Consider the following 11,459-nt stretch of genomic DNA (forward strand, 5'->3'; position numbering starts at 1 on the left):
TTGTTGCTGCGAGTGGGCTTTTCTCTAGTTGTGGCGAATGGAGGCTACTCTCCAGTTGCAGTGTCAGGGGTTCTCATTATGGTGGCTTCTCTCGTTGCCTGGGCTCTAGGCTCACAGGCTTCAGTAACTGTGATGCAAGGGCTCTAGAGAACAGGCTCAGTAGTTGTGGTGCACGGGCTTAGCTGCTCTGTGCCATGTGGGATCGATCTTCCCCGTGTCTCCTGCACCGGCAGGGGGATTCTTTAGCACTGAGCTACCGGAAGAATTACGCCCCCTCCCCTTCAAGTAGCCTCAGGGACTCTCCGTGAATCCCTGTAGCCACTCCTCCATAGGGGCTAATTTGGGCTTCCTCACAACCTGGCAGACTCCAGGCCACAGCAACCAGCTTCCAAAACTGTCCTCCATGATTTCCACCTCCTAGTATACATAACATTGTGTAATTTCTTCCCACCCTAAATAGGGCTGACCTGGCCCAATGGGATAATGCAGACATGATGGTTTATGAGTCTGGAGGCTGTCATTAGGATAGTGTGGCTTCCATCTTGCTCCCTCTTAGATCACTGACTCTGGGTGAAGTCAGCTGCTATGTTATGAAGACATCCAAGCAGCCCGAGGGAGGGGTCCACTTCGTGAGAAAATTAGAACTTCCTATTAACATCCAGCACTAACTTGCCAGGCATGTGAGAGAGCCACTCTGGAAGTGGATTCTCCTGCATTTAGCCAAGACTTCGCATGACTGTAGTTTCAGGCAACATCTTTTTTTTTTTTTTAATGGCCATACCATGCAGCTTTTGGGGGTCTTAGTACTCTGACCAGGGATTGAAACTAAGTCCCTGCCAGTGAAAGCACGGTGTCCTAACCACTGGACCACTGGGCAACATCTTGACCACAACTGCATAAGCAACCCTGAACTGGAACCACCTAGCTCAGCTGCTCCTAGATTCCTAACCCAAAGAAACTGTGTGAGATAATAAACATTTATTGTTTTGAACTGCTGTATTGTGAGGGTAATTTGTCACACAACAACAGATAATTAATACAGGGCAATCAGGGACTCCTGTGGTAGTCCAATGGTTAGGACTCTGTGCTTCCAATGCAGGGGGCATGGGTTTGATCCCTGGTTGGGGAACTAGGGTCCTATATGGCCAAAATAATAACTACAAAAAAATAAATAATTAAAAAATACAGGGCAATCAGATTGTTTATGTGACAACTCAGGTCTCCAGTAAAAGTTCTCCAGGGAACCAAGTAGAAGCTGTATCATCTTTTATGATCTAGCTTCATAGATCATCATGTAGTATCCCTTCCACTGTAATCACAAATCTGCTTAGAACCAATGGGAAGGAAATCAGAACTTCACCTCTTGATAGGAGAAGGGTAAAAATCATAAACTAAGAAGTTCAGGGACTTTCTTCGTGATGCAGTAGATGGGAATCCACCTGCCAATGCCAGGGACACAGGTTTGCCCCCTGGTCTGGGAAGATTCTACATACCGTGGAGCAACTAAGCTCAGGTGCCACAACTACTGAGCCTGAGCTCTAGAAGCCACGTGCTGCAAGTACTGAAGCCCACACACCCTAGAGCCCATACTCTGCACCAAGAGAAACCACAGCAATGAGAAGCCAGAACACCAAAACAAAGAGTAGCCCCTGCTCACCTCAACTAGAGAAAGCCCATGCACAGCAGTGAAGACCCAGTACAGCCACAAATAAATATATAATTAATTTTAAAAAAAGAGAAGTTCATGTGGGTGTGTGGGGTGCAGCATCTTTGAGAAATACAAACTGCCACATGAGGCAACTTTTTTCCCACCCATGTCTTCTTTTACTCCATACAGATTACAGCTTCTGAGCTCTGAGCCCAGATCTTGCTCCTGGGCTCCAAACCCCATAGTAGAAACACTTCTAGGACCTCACCATCTGGATATTCTCACAGCTCAATCCGATGAAATGCAACACACTCAAAACTGAGCTCCTATGTTACTCAGCTATAAAAAGAAATGATATTGGGTCATTTGTGGAGACATGGATGGATCTAGAAACTGTCTTACAGAGTGAAGTAAGTCAGAAAGAGTAAAAATATCATTTATTAACGCATATGTGTAGAAACTAGAAAATGGTATAGATGATCTTATTTGCAAAACAGATATAGTGGTTTAGAGTTTAAGGATCTGTCTTCCAAGGTAGGGGACCCAGGTTGATCCCTAGTCAGGGAACTAAGATTCCACATGCCATGGGGCAACTAAGCCCTAATTCCTCAACTAGAGAGCCCGAACCCTGCAACAGGAGAAGTCAGTGTAACAAAAAGCCCATGTGCCATCATGAAGACTTAGCACAGCTCAAAAAACTCCAACAACCCCCCCCCGCCACAAAAACAGAAATAGAGACATAGATATAGAGAATAAACATATGAACATCAAGAGGGGAAAGGGGGTGGGGTGGGACAAATTGGGACTTGGGGATTGACTATATACAGTACTGATGAAAAAGTGAAAGTCGCACAGTTGTGTCTGACTCTTTGAGATCCCATGGACTGTAGCCTGCCCAGCTCCTCTGTCCATGGAATTCTCCAGGCAAGAATACTGGAGTGGGTTGCCATTTCCTTCTCCAGGGGATCTTCCTGATCCAGAGATCGAACCCAGGTCTCCTGCAGTGCAGATAGATTCTTTACCAACTGAGCCACAAGGGAAGCCCCACACTGCTGATACTGTGTATAAAAATAGAGTCCCAGGTGGCTCAGTGGTAAAGAATCCCCCTCAATGCAAGAGACATGGGAGACCCGAGTTTGATCCCTGGGTTGGGAAGATCCACTGGAGGAGGAAATGGCAACCCAGTCTAGTATTCTTGCCTGGGAAATCCCACGGACAGATGACTGACGGGCTGCAGTCCATGGGGTGACAAAGAGTTGGACACAACTGAGCACTCACGCACATAACATAGATAATTAATGGGAACCTACTGTATAGCTCAGGGAATTCTATTCAGTGCTCTATGGTGACCTAAATGGGAAGGAAATCCCCCAAAGAGCAGATGTATGTATACCTATAGCTGATTTACTTTGCTGTATAGTAGAAACTGGAGAAGGCAATGGCACCCCACTTCAGTACTCTTGCCTGGAAAATCCCATGGATGGAGGAGCCTGGTAGGCTGTGGACACGACTGAGCAACTTCACTTTGACTTTTCACTTTCATGCATTGGAGAAGGAAATGGTAACCCACTTCAGTATTCTTGCCTAGAGAATCCCAGGGATGGGGGAGCCTGGTGGGCCGCCGTCTATGGGGTTGCACAGAGTCAGACACGACTGAAGCGACTTAGCAACAGCAGCACCATAGTAGAAACTAACAACGTTGTAAAGCAATTATACTCCAATAAAAATTAACTTAAAAAGATAAATAAAATCTGAACGGTTTACAAAGAGCAAACTGAGCTCTTTACCTTCTCCAAATCTGGCTCTTCTCTGGGGTTTCCCATTTTAACCTTGGCCTCCCCTAGTCCACCCAAACCACTCCTCCTGGATGTCTCTCTCACTCCCGGTAATTTATGCAGACCACTACCTTGACCCAAACCATCATCAGCTCCTACCTAGATAAATGTAGTAGCCTCCTCTCTGGTCTCTCAGATATATTTGTCCCTCACCCCAATATACATTCTCCATGCAACAATCAAAGTGATCCTTTAAAAATAAAAATAAAAAATAAAATAAAGATGTAGCTTTGTCACTCTGCCTTTCAACAGCTCAGAGAAGAAAGCCCAATGTTTCTTTCATTGATTCAACAAATGTTTATTGAGCACCTGTTACATGCCAGAGACTGTGTTAGGGCCACAAGATAAATCAGTATAGCAGACAAATATTCATACATTGGTCTTATATCTTAGGGGGAAAAAATGAGTAATTAATATAAGAAATTCATATCATATGTTGTTGGTGATAAATGCTATGGATGAAATAAAGAGTAGAGCAGAAGAAATTCCCAGGCTGTCCACTGGTTAGAACTCAGCGTTTTTCACTGAAGGGAGTCATGGTTCAGTCCCTGGTCCAGAACTAAGAGCCCAAAAACCTTGAAGTCCGACCAAATAGATAAATAACTGAGTAAAGCAGTGTGAGGGGAATGGCTGCTACTGCTACTAAGTTTCTCAGTCATGTCCGACTCTGTGGGACCTTATAGACTGTAGTCTGCCAGGCTCCTTGGTCCATGGGATTTTCCAGGCAAGAATACTGGAGTGAGTTGTCATTTCCTTCACCAGGGGATCTTCCCGACCCAGGGATCAAGCCCACATCTCTTAGGTCTCCTCCATTGGCAGGCAGGCTCTTTACCACTAGCCCTACCCGGGAAGTCATACTAACCAGAGGGGAATGGGGGCGATTGCAATTTTAAATCGGATTATCAAGTTGGGCTTCGTCCAACTGACATTTGGGCAAAAGCTTAGAGGAGGTGAGGGAGTAAGCTATGTGGAGGGGAAGGGTGTTCTAAACAGAGGAAACAGCTCCTGAGAGGTGGAATGTGCCTAAGTATGTTTAGGGGAAAATAGGTGGGCCAGTGTAATGGGAGGTAAGGACAGAGAGGAGGGAGGGGACAAGTTATTTAATCTCTTTTTAAAAAATTTATTAGGCTGCACTGGGTCTTAGCTGGGGCACTGTGGAATCTTCCTTGCTGGCATGCGGGATCTCTTTCCCTGACCAGGGATTGAACCTGGGCCCCATGCCTCTGGAGCAAGTAGTCTTAACCACTGACCATCAGGGAAATCTCCCGTATAATCTTCCTGGGGCTCTATCCCGTCCTGTGAAAAATGAGGATATTAATAGTACCTACCTCAGAGGTACTGTTATGAAGATGAAACGAATACATGTCAATCTCTTAAACAAGGGCCTGACTGGCGGGGGCAACTCGCGGTGGTGCATGTCCAACCTCCACCGCCGGGAGGCAGCAGCGAGTCCTGGCAGGGCTCTGGGCCAGCGTGCAGGGTCAAACGAGGTGAGGCTCTTCCCGGATGTCTGCAGACTCTATGACAGCAGCCATCTCTCGCATTCCCGGCCTCGCCGCGGCCACGTGAGCACAGAGTTCTGGCACACTGCAAGCACTTCTTTGCCTCTATGGGCACGCTGGCCTCCCACCGGAAGCATCCTCCCCTCTGCCTTCTTCCGCTGGCTCAAGCCCTGCCTGCCTCCAGCCTCCTCCGGCTTCACTCCAGGATAGCGCCAGGATGCGGGGAAAAGAGAGTGGGAATGGTGTGGGGATGAGGGGCGAAGAGGAAATCCAGAGACTCAGGGAGCCCCTTCCTCATGATCTGTGCAGACTTTCCAGCCAATTCCTCAGGCAGGCCAGCTGGTGGTAAAGGGTCCAGCTTTCACTGCGGAGGGCTCAGGTTTAATTCCTGGTCCCGGAACCAAGATTCCGCAAGGGGTAGGTCGCAGCCGAAAAAGGAAAAAAAAAAAAAGATAGCTTCAAAGACATCTGCTTTACTTGCTTCTTTAAATTTTTAAAATATTTAGAATCCAGTCAGTTCAAGTACACACAAACACACTGAAAAGTCTCTCTCCCATCATCTGCTTGGAAAAAAAATTGTCTTTTCACTAGTCTCTGCATTTGGTCTCACATCCTAATCACTGTAGCCAAAGGGTTCTAAGACGCAGATCTATTCGTTAAAATCCCTCAATAACTTCTTACTACCTCAGGACAAATACAGGTCTGGTCACCTCATTCAGCCCCTCTCCTCTCAGACTCCACAAGGCTCCAGGCTCTTCTCTGTCATGATACGCCCTTTCCATTCCAGCTCCCAGGAGTTGCTGAGTCCTACTCACACTGCACGTGTATCAGTTGTCTATCTTTTGTCCATCAATTGTCAATCTTCCTTTACAGGGTCGAGAAGGGTCTATTAACTCAAGACCAAATCTCTCCTAGCACAGAAATGTCACCTAATCAGTGTTTGTTGCTGATATTAATTAGTAATAATATTAATAACAATAGCTAATATAGTGTTAATTCCATGCCCAGCACTATTCTAGGCACTTTACATGTATAAATTCATGTAACCACACAACCCCAAGGTTGATACAATCTCATTTTACCAAGACAGGAATTTAAGTATTGAGTAGTTTAAGTAAGTTGCCCCAGATAGTGAGTGACTGAGCTGGGTTTAGAACCAGGCACTTTGGTTTTCCACAAATGAGTCAAGACCTTGAGGAGAAGGACCAGACCTCAGAGAGGGAATCCAGATAGCGTTTGGTCTGTGCACGTTGCATCTCAGGGTATTCTCGCCCTGTCCCATTTCTTTCCCGAGGGCCCGCCTCCCAGAGAGACCAGATAACTCTGGAGTTCTTTGGGGGGTCTAGGAGCAGGGACATAACCTCTCTGGGCTGGGCGCGAGGGTGCGAGTCCTCTGCTCCAAACTACAACTCCCAGGAGGCACCGGGCGCCCATAGCCCACGCGACGTCACGGCGGCAGAGGGCGCAGGCGGCTAGGCTCGCCCGGCCCGGTCGACTGTTGGGCTGTTCCGCTCGGACCCCGGCCCTGGCTCTGGCCCAGCGGTAAGGGGAGCGACCTGCGCAGACCATGCCCGCTAAGGCTTCGTATCACTCGACCGCAGCCTCCGCCTTTGCGCTGGATCGTTGGAGAGCGCGTGGAGGGCGGGGGTGGGGGGACCAGCATCTACCATATGGGGGAGATCTGGGCCGAACCAAGTGACCCTGCGCAGGGAGGGACCTAGACGGGGACTCCCGAGCCGGGGCTTCCACGCAGCCGACCCTCGGTGCATCCTCTTTGTGCCTCACGTGTGCAGGCCAGACCCCGGCCGGGGTCTGAATGCGACGGATTAGGGGTCAGCCCCGCCCCCTGAACGAGGGTGCAGCGGATCCGAGAGATCTGGGGCAAGGTTTTCGGGCTGGCCTGGTCTAAGGATCCCCTCCCCTCCAAGCTACCAGATAGAGCCTTAGATTGGAGAATAATAACTCCAGAAAGCAAGGTGATCCAGGCTCCCCCTGTGTGTGTGTGGTGGGGGGAGGTGGTTGAAGGGGTTGGGCAGAGATGGTCGAATCTGATTATACCTGTGCTCACGTAGAGAGACGGCATCTCTGGATTCAGATCCGTACAACTCCCCCTTTCCCCGCCTTGGCAGATGGGAGCTGCTCCCCGGAGGCTGAGCTGGTCAGCATCCTCAACCGGCGCTCACCCCTGAAGTCAGAGAAGTGCCCCTGCCCACCCACAGCCTTCTTGCCCAGTTTTGGGGTCGCCTCCGTCTATCGGGTCCTCAGCCCTATTGGCCACCCAGTCCAGTTCAAAGGAACAGAACGATGATACTGGCTTCGGTGCTGGGGAGCGGACCCCGGGGCGGGCCACCCCTCCGGCCTCTCTTGGGGCCTGCACTCTCGCTCCGGGCCCGCTCCACATCAGCCACTGATACCCACCACGTGGAGATGGCACGGGAGCGCTCTAAGACCGTCACCTCCTTTTACAACCAGTCAGCCATCGACGTGGCAGCGGAGAAGGTGTGCAGCTAGGGCCGTGAGGCCTGGGTCTGGAGCTGGAGTGGGGGTCCAGGGAAGGGGTGAAGCTAATATGGCCGGGGGCAGGGTGTTGGAGATACTATGCTCAAAGGCCCTCTGCCCCTCCAGCCCTCAGTCCGTCTCACTCCAACCATGATGCTCTATTCAGGCCGCTCTCAGGATGGCAGTCACCTTCTGGTAAGATTCTTGCCTCTTGTTTTGCTCTTGGGCCCTGGAGCTCTGACCCAGTCCCCCAGCCCCTGGCCTTAACTTCCCTCTTCTCTTTCTTCTAGAAAAGTGCCCGCTACTTGCAGCAGGAGTTGCCAGTGAGGATCGCTCACCGCATCAAGGGCTTCCGCAGCCTTCCTTTCATCATTGGCTGCAACCCCACCATACTGCACGTGGTAAGGTGGCCTCAAGGGGGCGTAGAAAAGGTCCTTAAGTCAGTGTGCCCACCACCCATGGGGCAGATAGGGAGAGGGAATCAGAGTGGTAGAGACCTACTTGCCTAAAGGTTTCTGAGTCCTAGAGGACTCGGCCCCAAGCTTTCATGGAGACTTGAAAGACCATGATGGGGTCGGAACCCAGTGAACTGGGGTGGATGGCAGTCCCCATAGGTGGTCATGGCTGACTGTTCTCTGCCTGTGCCCAGAGCATCCTTGTGAATTCCCACACCTCTTCCTTGCAGCACGAGCTGTACATCCGTGCCTTCCAGAAGCTGACAGACTTCCCTCCGGTGAGGGCTGGGCCAGGGCAGGGTGAGGGGCTGAGAGGTCAGGGCTGGACCATCCACGCTCACGACTCTGTGGCTTGCAGATCAAGGACCAGGCAGATGAAGCCCGATACTGCCAACTGGTGCGACAGCTGTTGGATGACCACAAGGATGTGGTGACCCTCTTAGCGGAAGGCCTGCGTGAGAGCCGGAAACACATAGAGGTCAGGGCAGCGCAGTGGGGGCCCAGACCTGGTGGGGGGCCTGGGAAAGGCACCAGATTTCTGAGGCTTGCTCTTTACAGGATGAGAAGCTCGTCCGCTACTTCTTAGACAAGACGTTGACTTCAAGGCTTGGGATCCGTATGTTGGCCACCCACCATCTGGCACTACACGAGGACAAGGTGAGGCGCCGGGACCTGAGAATGTCAAGTGGGCCAGAGGGAGCTGAGCCAGGAGACCCCTTGAACTGGGGACCTGGTCCGCAGGCCTGGGGAGAGCCCTGGGGCTGCTTCCGTAGTCTAGAGTTTACAAGCTTTTGTTGCCCAAGGTGTGGGTAGAGGTGATCTCTGGTCCTGACCTTCTTTCTCCTACCAGCCCGACTTTGTTGGCATCATCTGCACTCGCCTGTCACCGAAGAAGATTATTGAAAAGTGGGTGGACTTTGCCAGGTGAGGCTAGAACGGTTAAGGAAGTGAACATCATCGGGCAGGGAAGGTCTGGGTCTGAGCACTTGCCCAGGATGTGGTCCAGGGCAGGATTTTTCAACTGTGGTACTGTTTATGTTTTGGGCCAGATTATTCTTTTCTGTAAGGGGCTGGCCTGAGCTTGTTAGGATGTTCAGAAGGATCCCTGCCTTTTACTCACTCGATGCCAGTAATACTCCCCAGCTGTGGCAAACAAAAATGTTGCTAGGGATTGCAAAATGTCCTTGGGAGGGTGAGGACAGAATCAGCTCCAGTTGAGACCCACTGGTTCGAGTCTGAACCCTTGCTCCTATCCACAGACGCCTGTGTGAGCACAAGTATGGCAATGCACCCCGAGTTCGTATCAACGGACACGTGGCTGCCCGTTTCCCCTTCATCCCAATGCCACTGGACTATATCCTACCTGAGCTGCTCAAGAACGCCATGAGGTGGGCCGCTGGATGTATTGGAAGGGGGCAGATGGGAACTGAGGTGAGGTGGGGGCACCACCACCTACTGGTATTTGGCCCCTTGCACAGAGCCACAATGGAAAGTCACCTTGACACTCCCTACAATGTCCCAGATGTCGTCATCACCATCGCCAACAATGATATCGATCTCGTCATCAGGTTTGCCTTGGGTGTGAGTTGGGTGGTATGGATACAGCTTTCTGGGCACTGTTCCTGATCTGCTGAATGACCTCAAGCTTAGTGAGACTTAGTGTTTCAGGACAATCTCTGGTCCTGAGATTGCCGTGAGCTGGACATGAGTGGATCTGGGGCCACCTGCAGGCCCCAGGGGCTTGTCTTTGTCAGAAACTGTGGGGCCCAGAGCAGGGAAAGAATTAGAAATATGGTGCTGGGTGGAGAAGAAATGTCAAGTCCTGTGAGAAGGTTTAAGCAGTCAGTGGCAGAAGTGAGGGTGGAGAAAAGTAGCTTACAAAAAGCAAGGCCCAAGAGTCCAGGTGACCACATTCCATGTTTGGGTGGGTGGAAGGGACAGGAAGGCCGACTTAGCACTCACTGCTTGGAAGGTAGTGAACCCCCACCAAAGCTGAGCCAAACCCCCGTTACCATCATCCTGCCAGGATTTCAGACCGGGGCGGGGGAATTGCTCACAAAGACCTGGATCGGGTGATGGACTACCACTTCACTACAGCTGAGGCCAGCACCCAGGACCCGAGGATCAGCCCCCTCTTCGGCCACCTGGACACGCAAAGTGGTGGCCAGTCTGGACCCATGCACGGGTGAGGCCCCATCTGGCCAGAACGGAGGGGTGGGGGGAGCCCAGGAGACTCAAGCCTCTGAAGCCCGTGTCCTGTCCCCCTGCCCACCCCCAGCTTTGGCTTCGGGCTGCCCACTTCGCGGGCCTACGCAGAGTACCTCGGTGGTTCCCTTCGGCTGCAGTCACTGCAGGGCATTGGCACAGATGTCTACCTGAGGCTCCGTCACATCGATGGCCGGGAAGAAAGCTTCCGCATCTGACCTCGCAGCCCTAGGCCGGTTGGCCTGCCAGGCTGGGCTACACTCCCTGCCAGGACCTCCCAGACCCGGCAGGGTACCACCCTGCTCCACACTGCTGCATCTCGGGTCTTAGGGCCCCAAACAGGTGGACTTATATGGAGCCAGGCACCGGCCCTCTTTCATAGGGTCCACTGCTTCCCTGCCTCCAGGCCTTAGAGAGGAGGAAGTGGGGACCCTCGAGGTCTCCCGCACCAGCTCTGTCATTCTCGTTCCTGGGGAACCCCACTTTGACCTGCTGTTTGTTATTAAAGTTCACATTTTGAATTCCCTCTCAGGCCCCGTGTGTGGGGAGGGCAGATGAACCTTTGTTTCTGCCCTCTTTCAGGTCTTCTGGACCCTGGGTTTAACTAGTTCATGTCCTGGTCTCTTAACCATCCTCACTGCCTGGCAGACCAGGAACGGAATTGGCCCTGGGTCTCCTGCACAGTAAATTTAATGGGAGTGGGGATGAGTTGGGCAGTTTGTACAGACCTCTCATTCATTTCCCAAATGTTTTTGCCTCCCAGACAATATGGAAGGCCCAAGGTTGACCCAGCTTCAGGCCTCAGTTCCGATTCTTCCCAGCAGTGACAGGTTATAGAGGTGAAGGTGACCCGACTGGGCACTCTTCTGAGCCACCTGATTCCTAAACCTGAGTAAGGAAGGTTAAAAATACTGTCTGCCAGCCGTGCCTGGTATTGCCAAGTAAAAGAACACACAGGATTGTGCCCTGGCAGGCCCCAGAGGACAGTGGGGCCCGGGTAGGGAGGGCAAAGGGCTCCAGGGAGCAGGTGCTGGTGACCCCCCACCCACCCATCTTGCCAGGAAGGAAGAAGGCCTAAAGCCTGCTTGGTGGGACTGGTGATGGAAGTGGGGGACTGAGAGGAGACAGAAATTGTATCTGGTGGTGGGAAACCCTAGTGATTTGCCAGGCTGAAAATCTTGCTGCTGCAGTGCTGGGAGGAGGAGGATGGGGAGGCTGGAGAGGCAGATGGTAGTCAGGGTGGACAACCTTGAAATTACAGCCCAAGAAGTGTGAGTTTTATCCTGGAGGTAGCAGGGGTCCATGGAAGGGTTTG

General features: G+C 51.5%; 1 protein-coding gene across 2 annotated transcripts; it reads left to right on the top strand.

Moving 5' to 3' along the window:
- The first annotated feature begins 6,417 nt into the window (after nucleotides 1-6,417).
- Nucleotides 6,418-10,703, top strand: BCKDK (branched chain keto acid dehydrogenase kinase). Of its 2 annotated transcripts, none has more exons than XM_040260034.1 (12): nucleotides 6,418-6,527; nucleotides 7,115-7,484; nucleotides 7,611-7,679; nucleotides 7,775-7,885; nucleotides 8,170-8,217; nucleotides 8,298-8,417; nucleotides 8,498-8,596; nucleotides 8,790-8,863; nucleotides 9,199-9,327; nucleotides 9,418-9,507; nucleotides 9,966-10,124; nucleotides 10,218-10,703. In XM_040260034.1, the coding sequence occupies exons 2-12, from the start codon at nucleotides 7,290-7,292 to the stop codon at nucleotides 10,360-10,362; spliced, it is 1,239 nt and encodes a 412-aa protein (XP_040115968.1). In that variant the 5' UTR covers nucleotides 6,418-6,527; nucleotides 7,115-7,289; the 3' UTR covers nucleotides 10,363-10,703. The 2 variants fall into 2 exon arrangements, with proteins under 2 accessions (XP_040115968.1, XP_040115974.1); XM_040260040.1 differs by lacking the exon at nucleotides 6,418-6,527 and adding an exon at nucleotides 6,642-6,961.
- The last annotated feature ends 756 nt before the right edge of the window (nucleotides 10,704-11,459 follow it).

This window comes from Oryx dammah, unplaced genomic scaffold, assembly GCF_014754425.2.
Source record: "Oryx dammah isolate SB20612 unplaced genomic scaffold, SCBI_Odam_1.1 HiC_scaffold_2, whole genome shotgun sequence".
In the NCBI taxonomy this organism is placed as follows: domain Eukaryota; kingdom Metazoa; phylum Chordata; class Mammalia; order Artiodactyla; family Bovidae; genus Oryx; species Oryx dammah.